The sequence below is a fragment of the Cannabis sativa genome, chromosome 3 (assembly GCF_029168945.1).
Source record: "Cannabis sativa cultivar Pink pepper isolate KNU-18-1 chromosome 3, ASM2916894v1, whole genome shotgun sequence".
Taxonomy (NCBI): Eukaryota; Viridiplantae; Streptophyta; class Magnoliopsida; order Rosales; family Cannabaceae; genus Cannabis; species Cannabis sativa.
Genome location: NC_083603.1, coordinates 65,932,417 through 65,959,312, shown reverse-complemented (window position 1 = coordinate 65,959,312; position 26,896 = coordinate 65,932,417). Strand labels below are relative to the sequence as shown.

Genomic DNA, 26,896 nt, shown 5'->3' with positions numbered 1-26,896 from the left:
GACAGACAGGATACAAGGGTTAGAGATCTGAGTGGAAGGAGACATATTATTCCGCTGCACCCAATGTAAGGCTTTTTGAAACTTTATATGTGTTTAATTTCATTGTTTTAGAAATTCATATTAGAATGTTAATGATGTTAGAGATATTATTGCAATGGAAGAAAATCAAGATATTACAACTCTATTGCAATATAATACAAGGACCAACAAAGAGATTAAAGAAATGTTACAACACATAATATACAATATATACACTATATATATTATATATAAATATGAAAGGTAGAAGAGAAGATAGATTACACAATATTATATAACACACACACATACATATATAATATGAAGAAATATATATATACTCACTTACAACCTTGAGTGTAGATTAGTGGGGATCACCATGACTTGAACAAAGTATTACACCTTTATCCAAAAGCTTATTTCCCCTATCTCTAAGCACTAAGGGAACTCTCTAGGAAATAGCTTTGGGAATTATCAAGCCTTTTAGGGTTTTCTAGCAAAGTGCTTTCTTGATAGAAAACTTCTTCTCTCAATATGAGCATCTTAGACCTCTTTATATAGTGTTTTGGATATCACCATTTGAAATTCAAATTCATAAGTCATAACCTCCATGGATGTTATGGACTCAATAAAGAGATGTAACTCATGCACACCATAACTCCTATGGAGATGTAACTCATGCACACCATAACTCCTATACCATTAAGAATTTCAAATAAAGATGTGTAACACCTTTTACACTCTTAATGTTGGTGATAATGGTGGAAGTTACTTATAGTAACAACTCCTCCAAATATCACAAAATGATGACACATTATATATAATGTCATATGTTACATACTAGATTGTTACATGTATTTAATCTACCCATTATATTATTGATAAATAATATAACAATCCCCCACTAGATTAAATATTGTCTCTTTAGTAACAAACTTGTAACTTTTGTAACATATATTTAATCAATCAAAAATATTATATCAAAATATAACATTCCCCCACTTTGATTGACTAAATACACACTTTTAAGAAGTCTTGCTTAGGTGCATTAGATAAAATATTTTTCGACTTGAATTTCACCTTAGTGTAATTACCACAAAGTTTGATAAAATTTTGGTTGCCGTAGCATTGAACCACTATTCCTTTAGTTCAAACCGGTGATAACACACACACTCTTGCTAATGCTCACTTGAGACCACATGTCTCGCTCTTGCACCGTTAATGGCCATGTGCAAAATTCCAATTCATGGACTCTCTAGAGAATAACTCCCAATTCTCATAAGAGGCGGCACCACCTCTAGTCCATATAGGTGGAGTTTTAGTGTCTCACCACTCTTTAGACACTTAAGCTTAAGTGAGTTTTCTTAAGCTTAAGCTCCATGAAAAAACCTTTTGGTTTTAACCCTCAATTTTCACCACATGTACTCATTCATAGATGAGACAATTGAGTACCATATTCACTTTATTGACTTGTTATTACCTATTGAACTTAAGACTAGATGTTTACTAGTGTTAAGATAGGTTACCATCAATGAGAGAAACACTAAGGGAGTTTAGGTCCTATCCCTCGAAAATTCATGCTTTAATCTTGTACGGAGATTAAGCGATTTATTATAACCTCTCACTATTATTGATTCCATGTGAATCATGCATGCCAAAATATAGTGTTCACTTTGTGACCACTTTTCTCCTTAAGTACTTAAGCTTTGAAAATTTAATTATAAAAGATTAATTTTCACACAATCAAGTTCTCAATAATTTTGATACCAAGCATATCAAAAATACACCAATTTAGACACTAAAGATGTCTAAATTCTCATATTTTATTTTTAGACACCAAGTATGTCTAAACTTTCTCATATTGGAGTATACACCCCCACACTTTCACATTTCATTATCAAGACAATATCTTGATTTTAAAATATAAAAGACCACTTTATTTCTATAATTTTTCTTAAATTTAATTTCCTTCTTGAAACTATTTTTACCAAAATTTGACACCAAATATATCAATATTTTCACTTATGCACATAGCCAACTTGATTTAGAATTTGAATTCAAAATCAAATAAATTAATCAACAATGTCTCAACACATTTTGATTAAATTTGTGGTTCACCCCCACATTTTTAGCATAAAGTGTATATAAAATATCACTTTTGTGTATTTTCCTCTTGAAATGGCTCTTTAAGGTCACCTTAAAAAATACCATTTGACATTTTTAGTTTTCTCAACAAAACTAAAATATCAAACTCACATTACTACTCATAAAATAATGTGTTTATTTTTACCCATAATTTTAAAGTTATCTCCTCATTGAGATTAGCCCAAAATTATACCAAAGTTAACAAAATTCTCATCAATTTTGTTCACAACTTTGATTATTTAAGATTCAAAATTGTTTCTCTAATTTTGTTACCTTTTCACTATTTTTGAATCCACATTGATTTACTTTATTTTTGAGTCCAAAATTACTCTTTCAATTTATGACTCATTTCACAAGTGTGGATCCACTTTTGATCCATTTGTTATTGTTATGACAAAACAAGTCCAATAAAAGTATAACTCTCATAGTTCACTTTTTCTTATCTTAAATATGAGATGATTATCTCTTATAATCCAATAAAAGATGTAACTTTTAAAATTTATCTTTTACTATCTCATATAATGAGATGTTCACTATCAAATTGAATAAGAATTTAAAACTATTCTTTATTCACAAAATAGATGATAATAATTTTCACATCAATAGTAATAAATAATATTATTATTGTATTATCAAAATTGTTATCATAACTCATATATTAATATAATATGTATATTACTAATCAACATCTCATATGTAACATACACATAATATCAATATTAAATTCATAAATATATATGTTACATGTCTCATATATATATAACATATATACTATGATGTACATATATATATATCATATACACATAATATATACATTAATTATACAACTATATATGTTACATACCTCACACATATATACACTTAATATGCATGATATATATTATATACACACATATAACATATATTATAAATGCATGTCTCATATAAATACATAGAAGTAATTATTTCTACATATTTAATTTCATAATATATATTATATTATATCTCATCATATATATAATACACATAACTCATATTCATGCTATATATTATATATCTCATATATATACACATAATAACATCATATAAATTTAAATATCATATTATATACTACTATATATATTAATATGATACAAACACATAATCACATATATGTCATATATATATAACTCATATATATATCATATATATTACTATCATATAAAATAGTAAATCACATAATATTCACCATCATGCTCACCCATGAATGGCTTTCACATAAAATCTCTTATCTTTATATTCTCACAATCTTGATTTATCTCCTCTTCCATTGAAAAGGAATAAGCTTTTTATTGTTAGAGATATTATTGCAATGGAAGAAAATCAAGATATTAAAACTCTATTGCAATATAATACAAGGACCAACAAAGAGATTAAAGAAATGTTACAGCACATAATATACAATATATACACTATGTATATTATATATAAATATGAAAAGTAGAAGAAAAGATAGATTACACAATATTATAGAACACACACACACATATATATAATATGAAGAAATATATATATACTCACTTACAACCTTGAGTGTAGATTAGTGGGGATCACCATGACTTGAACAAGGTATTACACCTTTGTCCATAAGCTTATTTCCCCCTATCTCTAAGCACTAAGGGAACTCTCTAGGAAATAGCTTTGGGAATTATCAAGCCTTTTAGGGTTTTCTAGCAAAGTGCTTTCTTGATAGAAAACTTCTTCTCTCAATATGAGCATCTTAGACCTCTTTATTTAGTGTTTTGGATATCACCATTTGAAATTCAAATTCATAAGTCATAACCTCCATGGATGTTATGGACTCAATAAAGAGATGTAACTCATGCACACCATAACTCCTATGGAGATGTAACTCATGCACATCATAACTCCTATACCATTAAGAATTTCAAATAAAGATGTTTAACACCTTTTACACTCTTAATGTTGGTGATAATGGTGGAAGTTACTCATAGTAACAACTCCTCCAAATATTACAAAATGATGACACATAATATATAATGTCATATGTTACATACTAGATTGTTACATGTATTTAATCTACACATTATATTATTGACAAATAATATAACAAATGAAACATACTTGTTAGTAAATCTAGATCCTAGTAGGAGAATGGTCTTCTACCTCTCCTCAGTCTTAACCCAGTCCTTGCTTAATGTCCCCTGTGTCATCTCACGTTTGATTCCTTTTGTTCTCCTGGTCTCTCTTGTGTTCTTTTATCCGTTGTGTTCTCTCTCTCTCTCTCTCTCTCTCTCTCTCTCTCTCTCTCTCTCTCTCTCTCTCTCTCTCGTTTCCTATAGTGTCGTTTGTCTATTTCTTTTCCTCCTATTTGGTGTCTTCTTTTGAGGAGTTGTGGAAGTGGGGCTTCCTCTATTTTGACTTTTAGTTTTTTTTTGTCTGCTTAGTGTTTTAGTGTTTTTGTTCCCTGGTTGTACGTAGTCGGGGGTGTGGGTTGAGTTTAGGTGTGTGGTAGTCTGAGTGTGAATATGTTGGAAATATTTTACCAGGATCTAGATTTACTACCATGTATGTTTCATTAACATCTTAATATGAATTCTAAAACAATGAAATAAACACATAAGGGTTTAAGGAAACCTTACATTGGGTGCAGCGGAATATAATGACTCCTTCCGTTCAGATCTCTAGCCCTTGATTCCTTTCAGTAGCAGAGCATCACCAAGATCTGAACCTGGATCTCTTTCTCTCCTTCCTTTGTTGTCGATTCTCCTTCTTGTTGTTTGGAATCTCCTATAGTCTTACATACTATGATTGAAATACCACTTGATGTGTGTGGGCACTCACTCATTCACTAATGGCTGAAATTATTTAGTGTGAAGAAAGGCTTAGTGTTTCGAATGGAAGAAGAAAGAAGAAGGAAGAGGTCTCATCTAGGTTTTTAGCTTTGGAGGCATTAGTTGGATAATGAGACCATAACCTTCCTTTTATACTATTCTTCAATAGGGTTAGGGTTGAATTAAATTGATTAAAAAAGAATAAAATATTGGACAAAAATACCTCTTGGTCGTACACAATAAGTGGACCAATCTCTAGTTACAATTTTGCCACTTTATTTCAACCATTTATTCTTCTTTTCAATAATACCATATTTTCCAATTCAACCTTATAAATGCCAAATTATTTATTTAATAATTAAAATAACTATCAAATAAAATTGTCATTTATAATATTTATTAATTAGACTCCATAAAGTCTCTTAATTAACAAATAAACCCCAAAACACTATTTCTTCACAATCAAGCCATAATATAGTGAAAATTCATAAACTAGACATAGTCTAACTTTAGAATTATAATTGATTAATCAAAATCAATTAGCTGAGTCTTACAAGTAGTATGGTCTCAACTAGTATGGGGACCATGGGCCTATATAAACCGAGCTTCCAATAAGTCGAACTGAATTTACCAAGTAAATTCCCTAACTTATTAATTCCTTATTGAATCCACACTTAGAACTTGGAATTGCACTCTCAGTCATATAGAACGCTCTATATGTTCCACGATATAGATACGTCATTAGTTATCCATTGTTATAATCCTAATTTGATCAATGACCCTCTAATAGATGATCTACATTGAATAGGCACTAAGTTACAGTTACACCTTCAATGTATTTTATCCTTAAAACACTTAGCTCCGTATAAATGATATTTCAGCAAAGTGCAATGAGATCTCCACCATTTATCTCTACTTAGCCAAGCTCGAAGGATATCATCGTTTCACTTCTAAATTCCTATAGAAGTTATAGACTCCATATATATGTTAGCGCTCCCACTCAATTATACTATCATGTTCCCAAAATGTACGTATCACCCTGACCCAAAAGTAGGCTTAAATAACAAATCAAAGAACATGTATAATACTCTTGAGATCGAACCTAATCATATCAGGATTAAGATCATTTGATCTAGGATCAACGGGTGATATTGAATTGAATAGATATTACAGTAAATTTTAATATATCTAATCAAAGTTCAATATCGGTCCCTTCCGATGTATACTCCATACATCCGATACTGGTGAACTTTGCCAATGCCCTGGAAAGGACATAACACTTATCCAAGGTGTAAGAATACATATCGCTGATTATCATGTCAGTCTAAATCCAGTGTTCTGACAAATCAGGGAATAAACCTTCGAACATATAATTAAGATTATATTCCACTGTGCTGACAACATTATAATCATTAACAAATTCATATGTTCTGGACTTAAATAGAATTCATACATTATATATATAATCATGAAATAAATCATGTGAACCACGCAACATAAAATGTTATTTTTGATCTTTATTAATAAGTAAATCTGATTATATTGAAATGAGTTTTATTTAGGGCATTAAACCCAACAGAATAGTGTGCAAACGTGAGACGTGTGGGTTTAGTGGTCTTTGGTGTGTGGATCTGTGTGTTTTATTCCTCTTTTTTGGCCTCTTCTCTTGTTGGTATTTTTGACTTTGGTGCAGTAATGGAAGTAGTTATTCCTAACAAACCCATTACTAAGGGTAAATGCTACTCTTGCTCTGAAGCAACTGTCACACTATCTCATAGTGCTTCTTCACTCAAAGCTTTAACTATTTTTTGCCTTTTTGTTAAAGTTGTGGCCCCTATGAGTGTGGATGTTGCCACTGTTAATGATTTTGTGGAAAAAACATGGCATAACCATGTGTCCATTGTGGCAATCCCTGGTGAGGCATTAAACTCTAATTATTTTGAACTTGGTTTTAATGAAGAGGAGGATCGTACTTGGGCTTTGGAGATGGGTCCGTGGTGCGTTAGGGGGTACACCTTCATTTTGCAAGCTTGGTCCCCGCGGGAAGAAGGAAAGCTACACTTTAACCACCTGAAACTTTGTATTCAGATACATAACCTTCCCCATGAGTATTTTTCAGTGGATAATGGTAAGCTCTTGGGTAGCCTGGCTGGTGAAGTTATTAAAGTAGAATTAGACAAAGACAAACCGGTTTCCTGAAGTGACTTTCTCAGAGTTAGGGTGGTAATTGATATTGCCAAACCTTTACATTCGGGCTATTTCTTTGAGTTGAGTTCAGGGGTTAAGAAATGGATTCAGTTCAAGTTTGAAAGGATTGGTATTTTCTGCTACAACTGTGGATGCCTGGGTCATCAACGGCGGGGGTGCGCCCTCTCTACCCCTGTCACAGTGGAGAAAGGAAATGGTATTCCCTTTCCTCTTTTTGGTCCATGGCTCTCAACCTCTTCAACATATCTGGATGTGTTCTCTGGGGCTAACTCGTTCGTGCCGAATCGTGCATCTTCGGTGATCCCCTCTCCTAGTCGGTTTCCCGGTGGTGCTCCTACGAAGGGGACTGGTGGTGGGCTCGCAGGTACAAACCGTTCGGGTCCCAAAGTGGGTGGTTTCTCGAGACTGAGCAAGAAAGTGACTCATTGATCACCTGCGTTGCTGGGGAAGTCGAAGTCGGCAGTGTTGGGTTTTATGCCCTAAATAAAACTCCATTTCAATGTAATCTATTTTAGTCAACATCAATAAAGAAACATAAGTATTTTTCATTCATTTGTGTATGTTTTGGTTCACTTTATCAATTGCTTGTCTATTTGATTTATAAATTCATCTTAAACCCTTTTCACATACTTGATCCTGTTTATTGTGTTGTCATCACATTGGAAAGTAAACATGACTATGTGAATAAAGTTTCCTAGATTTATCAGACACATGGTTTTACTGATATGCTAATCTACAACAAGAGTTTACTTGCATTTGGAGAAATGCTATGTTCTTTCCAGAACATTGGTTAAAGTAAAGCTCAGGTTGGATGCATGGAGTATGCATCGGAAGGGACCGATATTGAACTTTGACTTAGATTTAATTAAACTTACCGTAAAATCTATTCAAGTCAATATCGCCAAGTTGATCCTAGATCAAATGTTCTTAATCCTGTTATGATTAGGCTCAATCTTGAAAGGCTATTCGTGTTCTTTGATTTGTTAGTTAAGCCTACTTTTAGGTCAGGGTGATACGTACATTTTGGGAACACGGTAGTGCAATTGAGTGGGAGCGCTAGCATAAACATGGAATCTATAGCTTCTATATGGCGAATAGTAAGCAAAGGATGATCTCCTTCGAGCTTGACCAAACGAATATAAATGGTGGAGTACTCATTTCACATAAGCTGAAATATCATTTATACGGGGTCAAGTGTTTTAAGGATAAAATACATAGTAGGGTGTTACAGTAATCTAATCCCTTTACAGTGTAGATCATTCATATAGAGGATCATTGATCACATTACGATTATAACAATGGATAACTAATGATGCGTCTATATGGTGGAACATATAGAGCATTCTATATACTGAGAGTGCAATTCTAAGTTCTATGCGTGGATTCAACGAAGAATTAATAAGTTAGTGAATTTTAGTGCTAAATTCTTGATCTACTTATTGGAAGCTCGGTTATATAGACCCATGGTCCCCGCACTAGTTGAGATAATATTGTTTGTAAGACTCATGTAATTGGTTTTGATTAATCAATTATAATTCTCAAATTAGACTATGTCTATTTGTGAAATTTTCACTAAGTTAGGGCGAAATTGTAAAGAAAGAGTTGTTAGGGGCATATTTGTTAATTATGATACTTTGTATGGTTCAATTAATAAATATGATAAATGACAATATTATTTAATAATTATTTATAGTTATTAAATAGTTAGAATTGACATTTAAATGGTTGAATTAGAAAATTGGCGTTTTTGAGAAACTTAGATACAAAAGTTTTAAAATTGCAAAATTGCAAAAGGCAAGGCCCAAACCCAATAAGCCATGGTCGGCCACTTTTGTAGGCAATTTAAACTGATATTTTCATTATTTTAATGCCAAATAATTCAAACCTAACCTTAGTGGAATGCTATAAATAGGTAGTGAAGGCTTCAGGAAAATTACACTTCTGATTCAGAAAACCTGAGCATTTCTCTCTCTACCTTGGCCGCCACCCTCTCTCTCTCTTCTTCCTTGATAATTTTGAAACCCCTTAGTGATTAGAGTAGTGCCCACACACAGCAAGCAATACCTCAATCATAGTGAGGAAGATCGTGAAGAAAGATCATCAGCAAAGGAGTTTCAGCATCAAAGATTCAGAGAAAGAGATCCAGGTTCAGATCTTGATAATACTCTGCTACAGAAAGGATACAAGGGTTAGAGATCTGAACGGAAGGAGTCATTTAATTCTGCTTCACCCAATGTAAGGTTTCTTAAACTTTATAAGTGTTTATTTCATCGTTTTAGAAAGTTCATATTTAGGGTGTTAATAAACATACTTGTGAGTAGATCTAAGATCCTGGTAAAATAATTCCAACAACTGGCCTCAGAGCCATGGTAATTGATTTGCTTGCAATAAATTTGGACTTTAAAACGATTGTTTGATGTTTTTTTTTGGATGATATCATGTTGTATTGAGTGTTATTTGATGATTGATTGATGTTTGTGAATTTTCGTGAAAAATAATTGAATATCTGTTTCTGGAATTATTTTTATTGGATAGTATGGAAAAAATTAAGCAAGTTACTTTTTTTACAGAACTCAATTTTTGTAACGTCCCCGCTTCAAGCCTCCATTGGGCCCTTACACCCACGGACTAATGGCTCTTATACACGAGTACGGAACTCTGGCTGCTTCATGGACTGATGACTGACCCTACAGACCAACACGAGTGTTTTCAGCGTGCTTTGTCCTCACTCACACGCATCCTGGGAAAACTTCCCAGGAGGTCACCCATCCTTGAAATTGCTCCCAGGTCAAGCACGCTTAACTGTGGAGTTCTTTCGAGATGGGCTACCGAAAAACAAGATGCACCTTGTTGATATAGGTAGTACCAATCAATCCATTTAAGCTCTCTTTAACTGTGTAGTCCCATACCTACACAGTCTCAGAATCATCCCACTTGACCTTCCCCAGGCGGTGTGGGATTGCACAGCTTACCCGGTATTTCCCCTTACGGATCACGGGACTACTGACTGTCACAATCAACCCCCTTACAGGGTCCGACGTCCTCGTCGACCACACTTCCGGCTGGGTCAAGGCTCTGATACCATTTGTAACGTCCCCGCTTCAAGCCTCCATTGGGCCTTTACACCCACGGACTAATGGCTCTTATACACGAGTACGCCACTCTGGCTGCTTCCTGGATTGATGACTGACCCTACAGACCAGCACGAGTGTTTCCAGCATGCTTTGTCCTCACTCACACGCATCCTGGGAAAACTTCCCAGGAGGTCACCCATCCTTGAAATTGCTCCAAGGCCAAGCACGCTTAACTGTGGAGTTCTTTCGAGATGGGCTACCGAAAAACAAGATGCACCTTGTTGATATAGGTAGTACCAATCAATCCATTTAAGCTCTCTTTAACTGTGTAGTCCCATACCTACACAGTCTCAGAATCATCCCACTTGACCTTCCCCAGGCGGTGTGGGATTGCACAGCTTACCCGGTATTTCCCCTTACGGATCACGGGACTACTGACTGTCACAATCACCCCCCCTTACGGGGTCCGACGTCCTCGTCGACCACACTTCCGGCTGGGTCAAGGCTCTGATACCATTTGTAACGTCCCCGCTTCAAGCCTCCATTGGGCCCTTACACCCACGGACTAATGGCTCTTATACACGAGTACGGCACTCTGGCTGCTTCATGGACTGATGACTGACCCTACAGACCAACACGAGTGTTTTCAGCGTGCTTTGTCCTCACTCACACGCATCCTGGGAAAACTTCCCAGGAGGTCACCCATCCTTGAAATTGCTCCCAGGTCAAGCACGCTTAACCGTGGAGTTCTTTCTTGATGGGCTACCGAAAAACAAGATGCACCTTGTTGATATAGGTAGTACCAATCAATCCATTTAAGCTCTCTTTAACTGTGTAGTCCCATACCTACACGCCTCGAATCATCCCACTCGACCTTCCCCAGGGGCGGTGTGGGATTGCACAGCCTACCGGTATTTCCCCTTACGGATCACGGGACTACTGACTGTCACAATCACCCCCCCTTACGGGGTCCGACGTCCTCGTCGACCACACTTCCGGCTGGGTCAAGGCTCTGATACCATTTGTAACGTCCCCGCTTCAAGCCTCCATTGGGCCCTTACACCCACGGACTAATGGCTCTTATACACGAGTACGGAACTCTGGCTGCTTCATGGACTGATGACTGACCCTACAGACCAACACGAGTGTTTTCAGCGTGCTTTGTCCTCACTCACACGCATCCTGGGAAAACTTCCCAGGAGGTCACCCATCCTTGAAATTGCTCCCAGGTCAAGCACGCTTAACTGTGGAGTTCTTTCGAGATGGGCTACCGAAAAACAAGATGCACCTTGTTGATATAGGTAGTACCAATCAATCCATTTAAGCTCTCTTTAACTGTGTAGTCCCATACCTACACAGTCTCAGAATCATCCCACTTGACCTTCCCCAGGCGGTGTGGGATTGCACAGCTTACCCGGTATTTCCCCTTACGGATCACGGGACTACTGACTGTCACAATTTTGATTTAATTTGAATCAGTTATGATTTTTTGAAGTTTCGAAAAATATCGGGGTTGAGCAACAGGGACACGCGCGCGCGCAAGAGGCTTGTCCCTCGGACAGCACGCTCGCAGACAAGTTTTTTGTCTGAATTCCTGGGCTCCGCGCGCGGAAAGGCTGCTGGCAGCCTCCTGCGCCGAGTTCTCTCGCCCATGCACCCCTTGTTGCAATGCATACAGTCCGTACAGGTCGCAAATTTTTCGTTTTTCTTCATTTTTTCATGCTTTTTCATGGAATTAACTTCCGATTTTTTGTGTAGTTCTGTATTTATACTATTACTATTCCTAATTCAACTCTAATTATCATAATGAATTAATTTAATATTTTTTAAATTTAATTCATGATATTAGTGTAATTTGAATTTAAAAATAGTTAGTATCTATCTTTTTTTGCTTAATAATCTATCTTATTTTTAAATATAATTATATCTTATCTTATTTTTAAATTTAAGGTCAGATTTTAAATATTTTAAATTAATTTTTTTTAATAATTTGACCTTATTTAAATTTAAATTAAGATAACTATAATCATGTAATTTTAAATAGATGTAAGATATTTTGCTAACTTTTAAATTTTGTTATTTTATTTATTTAAATTACATTTAAAATCTGAAAAAGATATTCATTTATCTTTTTTAATTTTTTATTTAATTTTTATTTATAAAATAACATTTAAATTTTAAAAGTAGTTAGCAAATTTTGAAATGATATTTAGGTTGGTTGAAACCTAATTTTTCAAAATTGTAGGTTTAATTTTAAATTTAAATTTTTTAAATTTTTCGAATTTTTCGAATTTTAATTTTTTTTCGAAAATAAATATTTTATTTATTTAATTAATTATTTCGAAATTATTTAATTTAAAATTAAATAAATTCTACATCCAACTATCCAACTAACCTTGTTGCAGGAGTATGTGTTTTAGCTTGTGTGTAAGTTTTCAAAACCTATTATTACTTGATTGCAAATAGCCATGGTTACTTTTTGCCAGATCTAATGATCTGATGACTCCCTTGGTCAAGTAAATAATTTGTCACAGGTATTTACAATCTTCTTTCATCTGTGTATGACCTAGCAACATGATAGGACCCATCCAAAGTGTGCCTGTGTGAGCCTATGTGTTTAATTTTATTATAGATGCATATAAGTTGTTGTTGCTAAAATAAATTATCATAGTTCTTGATAGAATTTATTTAGGCCCATTTAGTAATTGGGCCTATTCAATTAATAACAGTTGTTCTTATTAAGGTTAAATTCCTCTCTTTTGGGCCTTGTGTGAGAGTTGGGAGCCATAGAAGTGGGTACGACATACTGAACCCAGCACCCCCTCACATGAACTACCCCAATTGTGAAGGCCCATTTGCCTGATTTGAATAAACTGTACTAGGTTAATTAAACTAGTTTAACCTAATAAAATTGATTAGCAACATAATTAATTTCATTTATTTTGAAATTAATTTAAGAAAACCATAGTTTAAAGAATTTTATATTCTAAGCTAAACTATATGTATTTTCTTGTATTTAATTAAATATAGAATTATAACCATCTAGATTCTTTCTGAAGCTTAATTTAAATTTTTCATTAAATATTCCTATTTAAGTTGATATTTAGTTATCTACAACTAACCAACTTAAATCTGAATATCTTTTGGATTTAAAATTTCAAAATTAAGTTGAGGAATTTTAGGCATTGGTTATTAAGATTCTTTAGATATTTTTTAAGTTAATATCTTTTTCGAATATTAACTTAAAATGGAATATTATAGATATTTTTTAGGTTAATATCTTTTCGAATATTAACTTAAAATGGAATATCTTCAAATTAAGTGGTTACAACTTAATTTTAATTTAATTAAATCAGTTTTGAAAGATATTTAAGTTGAGTTTTTAGATTCTTCTAAAACAACTTAAACAAGATATTTTCAAATTTGTTCCATTTATTATTCGAATTTAAATAATAATTGAAATTTAATTAAAGTTGATTTTTTATTTAAACCAACTTTGATTTGTAATTTTTCATTATTATAATATGGAACTTGTTCGATATTTTTTCGAATTAAATAATAATTGAAAATTAATTAAAGTTTATTTTTTATTTAAACCAACTTTAGTTTGTAATTTTTCATCATTATAATATCGAATAAAATGATTATACAAAATACATATATTATTTTTAAATAATGAGCTTTTAATCAAGAGACATTCGATCTCCATTGTTGGTTTTTATGCCCTAAATAAAACTCCATTTCAATGTAATCTATTTTATTCAACATCAATAAAGAAACAGAAGTATTTTTCATTCATTTGTGTATGTTTTGGTTCACTTTATCAATTGCTTGTCTATTTGATTTATAAATTCATCTTAAACCCTTTTCACATACTTGATCCTGTTTATTGTGTTGTCATCACATTGGAAAGTAAACATGACTATGTGAATAAAGTTTCCTAGATTTATCAGACACAGGGTTTTACTGATATGATAATCTACAACAAGAGTTTACTTGCATTTAGAGAAATGCTATGTTCTTTCCAGAACATTAGTTAAAGTAAAGCTCAGGTTGGATGCATGGAGTATGCATCGGAAGGGACCGATATTGAACTTTGACTTAGATTTAATTAAACTTACCGTAAAATCTATTCAAGTCAATATCGCCAAGTTGATCCTAGATCAAATGTTCTTAATCCTGTTATGATTAGGCTCAATCTTGAAAAGCTATTCGTGTTCTTTGATTTGTTAGTTAAGCCTACTTTTAGGTCAGGGTGATACGTACATTTTGGGAACACGGTAGTGCAATTGAGTGGGAGCGCTAGCATAAACATGGAATCTATAGCTTCTATCTGGCGAATAGTAAGCAAAGGATGATCTCCTTCGAGCTTGACCAAACGAATATAAATGGTGGAGTACTCATTTCACATAAGCTGAAATATCATTTATACGGGATCAAGTGTTTTAAGGATAAAATACATAGTAGGGTGTTACGGTAATCTAATCCCTTTACAGTGTAGATCATTCATATAGAGGATCATTGATCACATTACGATTATAACAATGGATAACTAATGATGCGTCTATATGGTGGAACATATAGAGCATTCTATATACTGAGAGTGCAATTCTAAGTTCTATGCGTGGATTCAACAAAGAATTAATAAGTTAGTGAAGTTTAGTGCTAAATTCTTGATCTACTTATTGGAAGCTCGGTTATATAGACCCATGGTCCCCGCACTAGTTGAGATAATATTGTTTGTAAGACTCATGTAATTGGTTTTGATTAATCAATTATAATTCTCAAATTAGACTATGTCTATTTGTGAAATTTTCACTAAGTTAGGGCGAAATTGTAAAGAAAGAGTTGTTAGGGGCATATTTGTTAATTATGATACTTTGTATGGTTCAATTAATAAATATGATAAATGACAATATTATTTAATAATTATTTATAGTTATTAAATAGTTAGAATTGGCATTTAAATGGTTGAATTAGAAAATTGGTATTTTTGAGAAAATCAGATACAAAAGTGTTAAAATTGCAAAATTGCAAAAAGCTAGGCCCAAACCCAATAAGCCATGGCCGGACACTTTTGTAGGCAATTTAAACTGATATTTTCATTATTTTAATGCCAAATAATTCAAACCTAACCCTAGTGGAATGCTATAAATAGGTAGTGAAGGCTTCAAGAAAATTACACTTCTGATTCAGAAAACATGAGCCTTTCTCTCTCTACCTTGGCCGCCACCCTCTCTCTCTCTTCTTCCTTGATAATTTCGAAACTCCTTAGTGATTAGAGTAGTGCCCACACACAGCAAGCAATACCTCAATCATAGTAAGGAAGATCGTGAAGAAAGATCATCAGCAAAGGAGTTTCAACATCAAAGATTCAGAGAAAGAGATCCAGGTTCAGATCTTGATAATACTCTGCTACAGAAAGGATACAAGGGTTAGAGATTTGAACGGAAGGAGTCATTTAATTCCGCTGCACCCAATGTAAGGTTTCTTAAATTTTATAGGTGTTTATTTCATCGTTTTAGAAAGTTCATATTTAGGGTGTTAATAAACATACTTGTGAGTAGATCTAAGATCCTGGTAAAATAATTCCAACAGGCAGCGTGGGTTCCTAAGTCGAAGCCTGGAGGTGTCGAGCCCAAGGTTTCTGGATTTGGTAATGGGGTTCAAGCTATTTCTTTAGAGCAGGTAAAAGGCTCTGATTTCATTCCTCATTTATCGTTGAGAAAGGCTGTTGACCGTTCCTCGTTTAATGTGAAAGATTTAATTGTGATCCTGAGGCGGTCAATGTAGGGAACCATGTGATTAATAGTGATGGGCCGGGTTCTTCTACTCTTGGGCCTAATCTAATTAATTCAAGGGAACATGGGCCGGTTTCCTACGAGACTAATAAGGTGGGCCTCCCACTTGTCTCTGCTGGGCCGAGTTGTAGTGGGAAAGAGATTAATAAGATATATGCTGCTTCAATGGGTCCTACTCTCTCAGTTAATGGATCAACTATGAAGGAGTTGAGGCTTGGTAGGCCTGAGAATGTTACCCGTGGACCAAAGCATTTGATGAGTAATATTAATATGTTGGGTGGGATTGCTAGATATACCCAAGATGGTCACGGTCTTCATGCAGCTTTGGGCTCTAATGGCCCATCTCAAGATTCGGTTGAAGGTCAAGATGTGCTTTCGGGGTTAGATGAGAAGCAAGCTCTTACTTCTTTCTTTCAAGCCCAAGAGACTATGTTGCATGAGCTTAAACATTTTGGGAATCTTGACTTATATGAGATTAGACAATTGGGTGGTGACATTGGTATCAAGCTTACGTCCGAGACAAATGAGAGAACCACTCCTTTCAAGAAAAGTAAATTCTTTGAGTCTTCTGCTTCTCTCTGCTCAAGACCACATAAAATCATTTGTAGGCATTCGGGAGTTATCAGAGACTTCCATTGGGACTCTGTGGAAAATGAGAGGGCGGATAAAGTGGCTGTGGAAGAACCTTCTGAGGATACCTCTTGCTCGTTGTCTTGTCCTGAGGGTGTTTTGAAGAACCCGTTGGTTGGCTCGTTCCTTATTGATGATGCTGATTCTAGCGAATCCGTTCACTTTGGTACCCCTGTGGAGGAGAATGAGGTCTCTCCTCCACAGAAGCCATGAGAGGCATAGCTTGGAACTGTAGAGAATTTAGGCAGACCTCTACAGTTCGGGAACTGAAGTCCCTCATCAGATCGCGATCTCCTGACTTTGTTTTCCTCACTGAGCTTAAAGTTGATGCGGATCCTCCGGTACGTTCACTTAAATCACTGCATTTTTATTTTAATATTTTTGTGCTGCCGATTGGTACTGCTAGAGGTATTATCCTTCTTTGGAAGTTTGGCTTTAGCTTTGAATGCCTCTCTTGCTCTCGTAATCACATATTTGGAATTGTTTACTCCGATCCCCCGACCCACCCTTGGCTTCTTTCTTGTGTGTATGGTCCCTCGTATTTCCATGCGAAGAAATGGTTTTGGACGGATCTCATGAAGATTGGGGATAGGTTTGGCGGTCCTTGGTTGATCCTGGGGGATACAAACTTTGTGTTGAGTAATTCGGAACGTCAAGACTCCTCTGGGACGGACCAATTCATTCCGTTCATTTCCAACCTCGTTGATTCACGCGGTCTGATTAACCTGAATATTCAGGGGGATCAGATGACGTGGGATAATCACAGGGCTGGTCGAAACCATGTTAAATCCGCTCTAGATAAAGGTGTTGTTAATGGTGCCTGGCTCAATCTTTTCCCCAAAGCCGTCCTTTGTTCTTCGCAAACTTGAAACTCCGACCACAGACCGCTATGCCTTCTTACTAATGGAATGGAAGGAAAGGTTAAAAGAGATTTCAAGTTTGAAGAGGGGTGGACGAGAGATGAGCGAAGTAGCTTGGTGGTTGACCAGGCCTGGAACTCGATCGTCCACTCTTGGGCCCCTGCCCGTGCTTTTAAGAGGGTGGGTGCTACTAGGGCTGCTCTTTTGCATTGGAATAGATCTCAATATGGTAAACTGGACACGGTCATTAATGATCTTAAAAAAAGGCTTAACTGGATACAGAGTTTACCTGCGGGCTCCCGTGATTGGAATTCTAAATGCTCGATCCGCCACTCTCTTAATGAAGCCCTTGAAAGGAAAGACATGTACTGGAAGCAAAGGGCCAGGATTTCATGGATTAAGGAGGGCGACAAGTGCTCGAAGTTCTTTTTTCTCTCCGCTACCATCCGTCATAGGAGGAATGCTATTGAAGGCATTTTGCACAAAGATGGGGTATGGATTTCAAACAGGGAATCAATTGGGCTTGAGTTTATGAACTTCTTCTCCAGAATATTTAATGGATCCGATAATGGTCAGGTACTCAACTGTTCTCAGCTTTTTCAAGAGCGGATTCTGGAGGAGGAAAAAGAGGCACTAGTAAAATGCCCCACCCCAGAGGAAATTAAGAGTACTCTGTTTGACATGGGAAACCATAAAGCCCCTGGCCCTGACGGGATGTCTGTGCTCTTCTTTTAACATTATTGGAATACGGTCGGGGATGACTTTTGTAATGTTGTGTCTGATTTTTTGCTACTGGTAACATGCATATGGGTATCAACACTACGAATATAGTTCTTATCCCTAAAGTCCCAAATCAAACTAGACCTAGTCACTTCCGACCCATCTCCCTTTGCAATGTGCTTTATAAAGTCATATCTAAGATCATTGCAAACAGGATTAAACCTATTCTACATGCAATCATATGCCCTACACAAGCTGCCTTTGTGCCTGGTAGGAATATTCAGGACAACAATGTTATTGTGCAAGAGATAATCCACTCGTTCAAAAGGAAGAAGGGGAAGGAAGGTATGTTTGCTATAAAGATTGATCTTGTCTAAGCGTATGATCGGCTGGGTTGGAAATTTATTGATCATGTCCTCTCTTGTCATGGGATCCCTCAGTAGTTTTGTCGATGAATCTCTCAGTGCTTGTCCACCACTACGCTCAACATCTGTCTGAATGGAGGCAAGGTTGGGTTGATTAAGCCCTCCTATGGGCTTCGTCAAGGAGATCCTCTCTCCCCCTATCTCTTTATTTGGGCGGCCGAGGTTCTCTCTAGGCTGCTTGGGAATGCGCTGGCCAAGGGAGAGATTCCTGGTATAAGGCTTAGCAGGGGCGGCCCGGTCCTTTCTCACATCTTTTTTGCGGATGACTTAATCCTTGTGGGGAGAGCTAATGTGAGGGAGGCCGAAGGTGTTTGGAAATGCCTTGAACAATTTTGTGATTGGTCGGGTCAACAAGTTAATAGGCTTAAAACAACAATATTCTTCAGCAAAAACACCCCCCAGAGTATGAAACGTGGGATTAAGGAAAAGTATGGTATTGGTTCTCCAGTAGGCTATATAAAATATTTGGGTCTCCCGTTGTTTCGATCGAGGCAAAAGGATGTTGACTTTAATTTCATTATTGAGAACCTCACTTCTAAGTTACAAGGGTGGAAGGCGAAAACCCTATCTAAGGCTGGGAGTGCTACCCTGATCAAATCAGTGGGCCTTTCAATGCCGATGTATGCTATGCAAACCACCAAATTATCTAACCGGCTAGTTACTAAAATTGATGGGCTGGTTAGGGATTTCTGGTGGGGGTTTGATAAAGCTAACCATGGTATGCACTTAAGAGCTTGGGACAAGCTTTGTCTCCCGAAATCCCATGGTGGCCTTGGATTCAGGAAGACGAGAGAGATGAATCTGGCATTTCTAGCCAAATGGAGTTGGAACTTGTTGAATGGGTGCAACTCTCTTTGCTGTCGTATACTTGAGGCTAAATATCTTAAAGGGAAGGAGTTCCTTAATCATAAATTCAAGAGCTCAGATTCTTGGTTTTGGAAAAATGTGGTCCAAGCTAATGTTATTTTACGAAAGGGTGCCTGTAGACTGATTGCTGATGGTCAAGATACGCGTATATGGAAGGACCCCTGGATACCTCACGGTAAAGATTTTCTTCCGAAACCTGTAGGTTCCTTTGGTAACGAGGATGCTAAGGTGGCCGAGCTCTTACTTCCTAACGGAATGTGGGACATTCATAAGCTTAATGCTCTCTTTGATCGCGAAACGGTTACCGCTATTTTAAAAGGGGGTCATCCCCCTGGTCAAGGTATGGATAGGTGGGTGTGGACACTGGAACGGAGTGGCCAGTTCTCATGTAAGTCTGCCTACCTAGCACAAGCCTTGGAGAGAGCTCCTCCGTGTGAGGTTGCTCCTTCTCTATGGAATAAACTCTGGAATAGTAAAATTCTTGAAAGACATAAGATGCTTTGGTGGTGTATTTTATCCAAGGCTCTTCCTCTTAGGGTTGTGATTCATAGAAGATTCCCCATTGAGGATACTAACTGCCCTCTTTGCGGGAGAGGGGAGGAAACTTTTGAACACTTGTTCCTCACTTGTGAGGTGGCTTTCCACTTATGGAAATCTTCTCCTTGGGGCATTTATCCGGTTTGTAATACAGGCATCCGACCTTGGGATTGGGTAAAATTTATTTGGGACCTTAAGCACAAGGGAGTATACGTGGATGATGTTTTCCTTTATGCTTCGATTATTGTTGACACCATCTGGAGGACCCGTAATGATAAGGTACACAATAATAGTCCTGTTGATGTTAAAAGATGTATTGACTCTATTTGTAACTCTTATGCAGATTTGCATGCTACCATTTTCCCTCCTCCTAGTCCCTACCTACCACAGGACTGGAAGCCCCCTCCTCTTGATTGGATCAAACTTAACTGTGATGTCAAAGTGGGGCTGGATAGCATGTGCTCAGCAGTTGTGGCCAGGGATTACCTTGGCAGGGTGCTGCGGATTACTACGGCCAGGCTAGGATTCGCTGATGCTCTGTGTGGAGAAGCGGCGGCCTGCTGCTTGGCAATTGAAACGGCACTGGATCTCAAGGCGAATTTTGTTATTGTGGAGAATGACTCGAGTGTGGTTATCAATGCTCTTAATGGGAAGTGTCCTCATTGGGTGCTTGTGAACTACATCTCTTTTTGAAATAGATCTTCTCCTTTATTTTCTAGTTGTAATTTTTCTTATGTTAGTAGAACCTGTAACTTTGCGGCCCATAATGTGGCCAGGTGGGCATTCACCCACAAGAAATTTGGTGTTATTCCGGTTTCCTCTATTCCGGAGAACCTTTTATGTAATGACCGCGAGGTCTAACTTTTCGACGAATTAATATATTTCTTCGCTTTTCATCAAAAAAAAAAAAATCTAGATCCTAGTAAAACAAATTCCAACAAATATTTCTCATCCTGAAATTCTTCCAACCATTCCAAATGAAAACAAGTGTTATCATACTGATGTGATAGACACAGTTGTGGAGGAAATTTGTAAAATTTTCTCAAGTGACCAAGCATACCATTTCCTTCATGACATTGAGAATGAATATTTTCCTTATCCTGAAAAATGTCACCAATGCATCTATTTTTGAGACGAATGATAAAAGAAAGTTCATTTTTAATACTGGATAGTACAAACATGTAGTTGGTAGACTTACCCGAGGAGATCACTTCTGTCTACCAATGACTGATCAAGTTCTTATGTTTTTTAGTTAGTTTGTTCATGTTATTTTATTTTATCTTTTCTGTTTTTGTATTTTTGTATTTTCTATGTTTGTTTTGGGTTACTGTTATCAGGTTATCTCCACTCTCACCCTGTGCATATTATCGTCAATCAGGTGTACTCTTTTCCTTATCTTTTTTATTTCATATTTTTTGTGACATTGAGGACACTGTCTAATTTTGAGTTGGGGGGTGGTGAGCTCTGGTGAGCGTTCATTTGGAGAATTGTAATTGTCTTGTTGAATTTTTAAGTCAAATTTTTTTCAAAATTATCTGAACATGATTGTAAAAAATTACAGTTTAAGTCAATATTTGCTATGTTTTGTTATCACGTTGTAATTTTCAGTGTCATTTGTTACACTTCCCAAACATGTGGTAAAATAGTTGTTATTAACACGTATAGTTGAGAAAATTTTTTAGTGTAAAGTTTTTCATTTTTGGTGAGTTGTGAGAGTTGAGAAAATAACATTTTGAACTTTTATTGACCATTTGAGTTGGCAAAAATCAAACTTTCGAAATTTCAAACATGACATTTACTAGAGGGATTAATTTTTTGTTAAAAGAGCCTTTGTATTTATTTCTTTGTAACCTTATTGAATTTCTTTGTATTTTTATTTTTATATGTTCTCTGGTTAAAAAAAAAAAGAAACAAAAAGAAACAAACAAAAGTAAATAAAAAAAAATCATAAAAAAAAAATGAAAAAAATATCATAAAAAAAATATAATGAAAAAAAGAACAAGAGCAACATCATTTTATTTAATTTTCATTTTGAGAAAAAAAAAAGAAAAAATAAACAAGAGTAACATCATTTTATTTCTATTTTCCTCCATTCTTTCCAAATCTAAAAAAAAAATTTCATATTAGTTTATTTTTAATTAAAAAAAAAAAAAGAGAAACATCACATGTCTCTCTAAAAAAAATTGTTATTATATTTTTTTATTTAATAGTTAGTTAGTTGGCTCTTTATTTTGTGAGTGTTTCATGTAAATCCTAAAGGTTGTTTGTCATTTGAATTCTATTAGTTTGATGTGTCTATTTTGTGATCAATATTTGTTCAAATTGCTTGTCCTAAAAAGTTTATCTTCTTTCATTTGTGCTTTAATTGTTACATTTCCAACTCCAAATAGTGTCACCCTTCCAATATAAATACTTTCAATACCCGTGAGAAAATTGGAGTTGAGACCTTTACACTTTTGAGATTTTTCGATACTATTTGTGTTATGACTTAAAAAAAATGGATAAAGTTTGGTGCACACACACAACTCTGGAGTTACAACTGAAATAACTTTGATAACAATTTTTGACTCTCTACTAATATTTTGAAAATGCTTGGATGGTTTTGCTTGGTTTGACTTGTTTATTCAACTCGATAATTCTTTTCTTTTTCCGCTTGAATTGCTAGGGACTAGCTAGCAATAAGCTAGTTGGGAGTTCTGATTGATGGTGAAAAATGCACAATTATTGGTCTTAAAGTTTAAAATAAATTAAGTTTAAATTAATATTTTCATGAAATTAATGAAATATGTTTTTATATTGAAAATATTTTATTCGAATATAATTTATTATTTTGTAGGAATTAAAGTGTTGTTATTGAAGGAAAAGGAAAAAAGATGAGAAAGCAAGTGGCAAAATTGAAAAGAAAGAAAGAGAATAAAGTAAGTAAAAAGAAGAAGCCCATTTACAAAAGAAGAAAAAGAAAAGGGCCCAATAGAAGAGCCCAATTAGGGCTGCCTTCTCTTCCATCAGCCCAACAATGCGGGTCCCACGGTGCCACATCAGCGCCAAATGACACCGCTCAAACTCTCCCAGTCGCCCCGTCAGCACCCATGTGGTGCTTGTTTCTTCTCCAACCGTGCGCCACATGGCGCCATGGGATTGGTTCCTCCATTCTCTCCTTTCTCTTCAGCCCATGTGGGCTTGCCATGTAGCTGCTCCTCTATGCCTTCCACGCGAAAGCCCATACTCCACCAGCATTGAAACATCAATCACAAAATTAAATATTTCAGGGCTCATTTGGAATGTCGTATTAGATCGTATTGTATTATATTGTATTATATTGAATTGGATTATACATTATATTTTTATATAATACTATGTTAAACTTTAAGTTATACTAAAATATTATATATTTAGGTGTCCATAAAAGTTAATACCACATATAGTTTTACATAAAAATATTGCATAAAATACAATTCAATATAATACAATACAATACAATACGACCTAATACGGCGTTCCAAACGAGCCCTCAAAGATTTATCAATTAACAACAAAGACGACGACGACAACAACAACAACAACAACAACAACAACAACAACAAAAATAATAATAATAATAATAATAATAGAATAATTCTATGGTGACTATGGTTTTGTTCCTATACTATGCATATATCTTTTTAGCCATTGATTTACATGACTTTTAAAAGTCAAAATTGCATAAGATGTATATGTAAAAAAAAAAAAAAAAATTGGCACCCAACTAAAAAAGATTAACACCCAATTAAAAAATTTTATCTGATAACCAATAATTTTTTTTTTTTATCTTTTAAAAAACTAATTTATAATTTAATTCCAACCACCCACAGCCACAACACAATAGACTATAATTTCATTCCCACTCTTCCTTCTAGTTTTAAACCAGCCACAGCCAAAACACCAATGATGGAGCTTTTCCTTGGTAACCTGAAGAGAAAGGAGTAGAAGAAGGCCATGGGGAAGCACTCTTCCTCTCTGCCGCTAGAACTGGAGCTGGATGATGTCCATGAAGCTGCAGACTGTGAAGCACTCTTCACAAACTTTACATTTTCCATTCAAATAGTAAGAAAAAAAATGGAAATCTCAGTAAATGTATGAATGCAAATAAAAAAAATTATTACGATAGTATAATAAATTTCTATGTAGAAGAATGAAGCTAGCATTTTTTTTTAAAAAAAAATAAAATAATAAATAAATAAATAATAAAAAAGAAAAAAATAATTATAATAGATTTTGAGCGTCACTTCTCCATCAGAAGTAATTACAAAAAGGGTTTAGGCTGTATATGGGCGACTCAAGTATTAATAGACTGATCAAGATGATGAGTCTTATGGTTATATATAGTGATGAAGTTAATTCTAATGTAACTGTCTTGAATGGCCATGGTTTCACCAACATGTGCTTACAAATTTTGCATGCACCAAACTGATAATATGATTAATTAATTGGAGGAGATTAAAAAAAAATTAATTTTTTATTTAAATAATTATTATTTAATTTAAAAATATTATTAAAAAAATAATTTTAAGAATAATCTAATACATTGTAAGTATTACTTATTTATATGCACTCATCAATTTATGACCCTTAGATTAAATATCTATGGCTCTAAAAATGTACTTACTATAGGGACAAAAGTAAAGTACTTACCATAGACATATCCAATAATAATATATAAATCAATGTTAACTTCAAAAACTATCAGATTTTATTATTATTATTTCTTTTGTAACCCAAAATTAGTAGTATTTTGCATTTTAGTCTATTTTAAGACTCTATAAATAGGAGCTCACTTCTATTATTTTGGAGTGTAGTTTGTAGTGTAATTTTTAGTGGAGATAAACTATATCAAAAATTCCTCTCATTTTTATTCTCATATTTCTTTTTAGAATTTTTATGGGAATGATGAGCATAATGGCCTAATCTTCCTTGGAAGGTTAGGGATGATTCTATATGCAAAGTGATGCTATTTTGTATCTTTAATTCACTTGTAATATTTATTTTGAGCAATGCAAGTTCTTATTTCACTTTTATTTTCTTGTTCTTCATCCATCTATACTATTATATATGCTATTACATACTAAATATTAGCAAGAAAAATAAATAAAAAAAAAAAAGTTGAGTTTGAGTTAAATATTTTTGTATGAACATATTTTTGATATAGTGTAAGAAGAGATACTTTTTGATATATTTTTTTTAATTAAGTAGTTAAATTAAGCATAAAAATTCAAATTTGTGATTTCATTATTCGTTATTTGATCAAAATTCGATGGTTTGATATTTTTAAAATTAATATTTATAGTTAAATTTGTTTAGTAACCATTCATGAGTAATAAGTGTTCCATATTTATATATATATATATATATATCTATATACTATATATTTATGCATATACATATTTATATAAAACGTCAAGAAATAAATATATATTTATATAGAATGTGTGGATCACTGGATTGGACATAAAAAGATAGACTTTGGTCCCAAACATTCATGCATATGGCCCAATTTGTAAAAAGAAAAATGTATCCATCCATGACCCCAATGAGAGGCTTATTAATACTGATAACATGAGGAAAATAACAGTTCATATTATGTCTAATCATTTGCCAAAATAAATTGATGTGTAATTATTATGCTGATACTTGAGTTGATAACCACAAGCTGTTGTGATTTAACATCAATACTAGGCAACTTGTTTGTTACCAGTTAACTTTCTTTTTCTTTCACTGAACAAATTAACATTCAATAACCGCATTCTTTCGTACAAACAACATATAATTCTAAAACTGAGTAAAAAGGCTTTGGAACTCTCTAGTAGCATGTCATCCTGTTTGTGTTCTACTGGTCCCGATCCAGGTTCTCGTTTATCTTTGTGATGTTTTAAGTCTTTTTTCAATGAAAAATGCTAAAGGGTATCAGTGGTGCCTAGCACCTTCCTATGTGTCAATATCGCTATTGGTCTAACTAAGTATCTGGTCCCATATAATTTAATATAATAGCTTCTAAGAAGTATCGCTACCCAATCGCAACGCAACATGTCGAGAAGGAGCTAGGCACCACTGGTGCCTAATAGCAATGCTAACAATATCTATTTCTTTTATGAGTTTTCTCACCTACCCGTTTCTTCATTTAATGCTTTTTCTACGTAGGCAGGGGCGGAGCCAGGAATTCTATGCAAGAGGGCCACAATTTCAAACTTTAATATTAACTAATTTTTATAACACATAATTATTAAATTTATATTCAATATTAAAATTTAGAGCAATTTCTTTTTTATGTCAAAAATCATCTAAACAAATATTAAAGTTAAACAAAAATTACTCTATATTATTCATATTGAGAATATTAGTACACTTGTAATCAATGCACACGTTGAATATATATACGAATAAAATAATTTTTATATCTAATAATATTGATGTGGTTTTTCATCAATTGATCTAAGAAAATCATGAATGTTATCCGTGTTTTATGCAAGAATGACACTTAGAGTATAATAGAGAAGGCCCAATTAATCTTCCATTAATCGAAGTCCTTTAAAGCGCTCAGTTGTTGAAGGGTCTCCCCGCACTAAGAGGCATCCAAAGTAAAGGGATATGCGGAAGCCTACTTGCAGCAGTCTTTGCTTTCCAAAGAGCAGGATGAGAAGTGTCTCTCCCGAACCTTGAAGGGCCTGGCAGGTTTTCAGTACGGGAATCAATGAACTGTACTACCAACCACTGATTAAAAGTTCCATAACTTTAATATGTTGATGGTTTTCTTATTTATGGTTA

The 26,896-nt window shown here is 34.7% G+C and overlaps 1 protein-coding gene across 1 annotated transcript; it reads left to right on the top strand.

Annotated features, from left to right (window-relative positions):
* The first annotated feature begins 18,349 nt into the window (after positions 1-18,349).
* On the top strand, positions 18,350-20,791 carry LOC133036241 (uncharacterized). Its single transcript, XM_061112761.1, has 2 exons — positions 18,350-18,614; positions 18,774-20,791. The coding sequence occupies exons 1-2, from the start codon at positions 18,350-18,352 to the stop codon at positions 20,789-20,791; spliced, it is 2,283 nt and encodes a 760-aa protein (XP_060968744.1).
* The last annotated feature ends 6,105 nt before the right edge of the window (positions 20,792-26,896 follow it).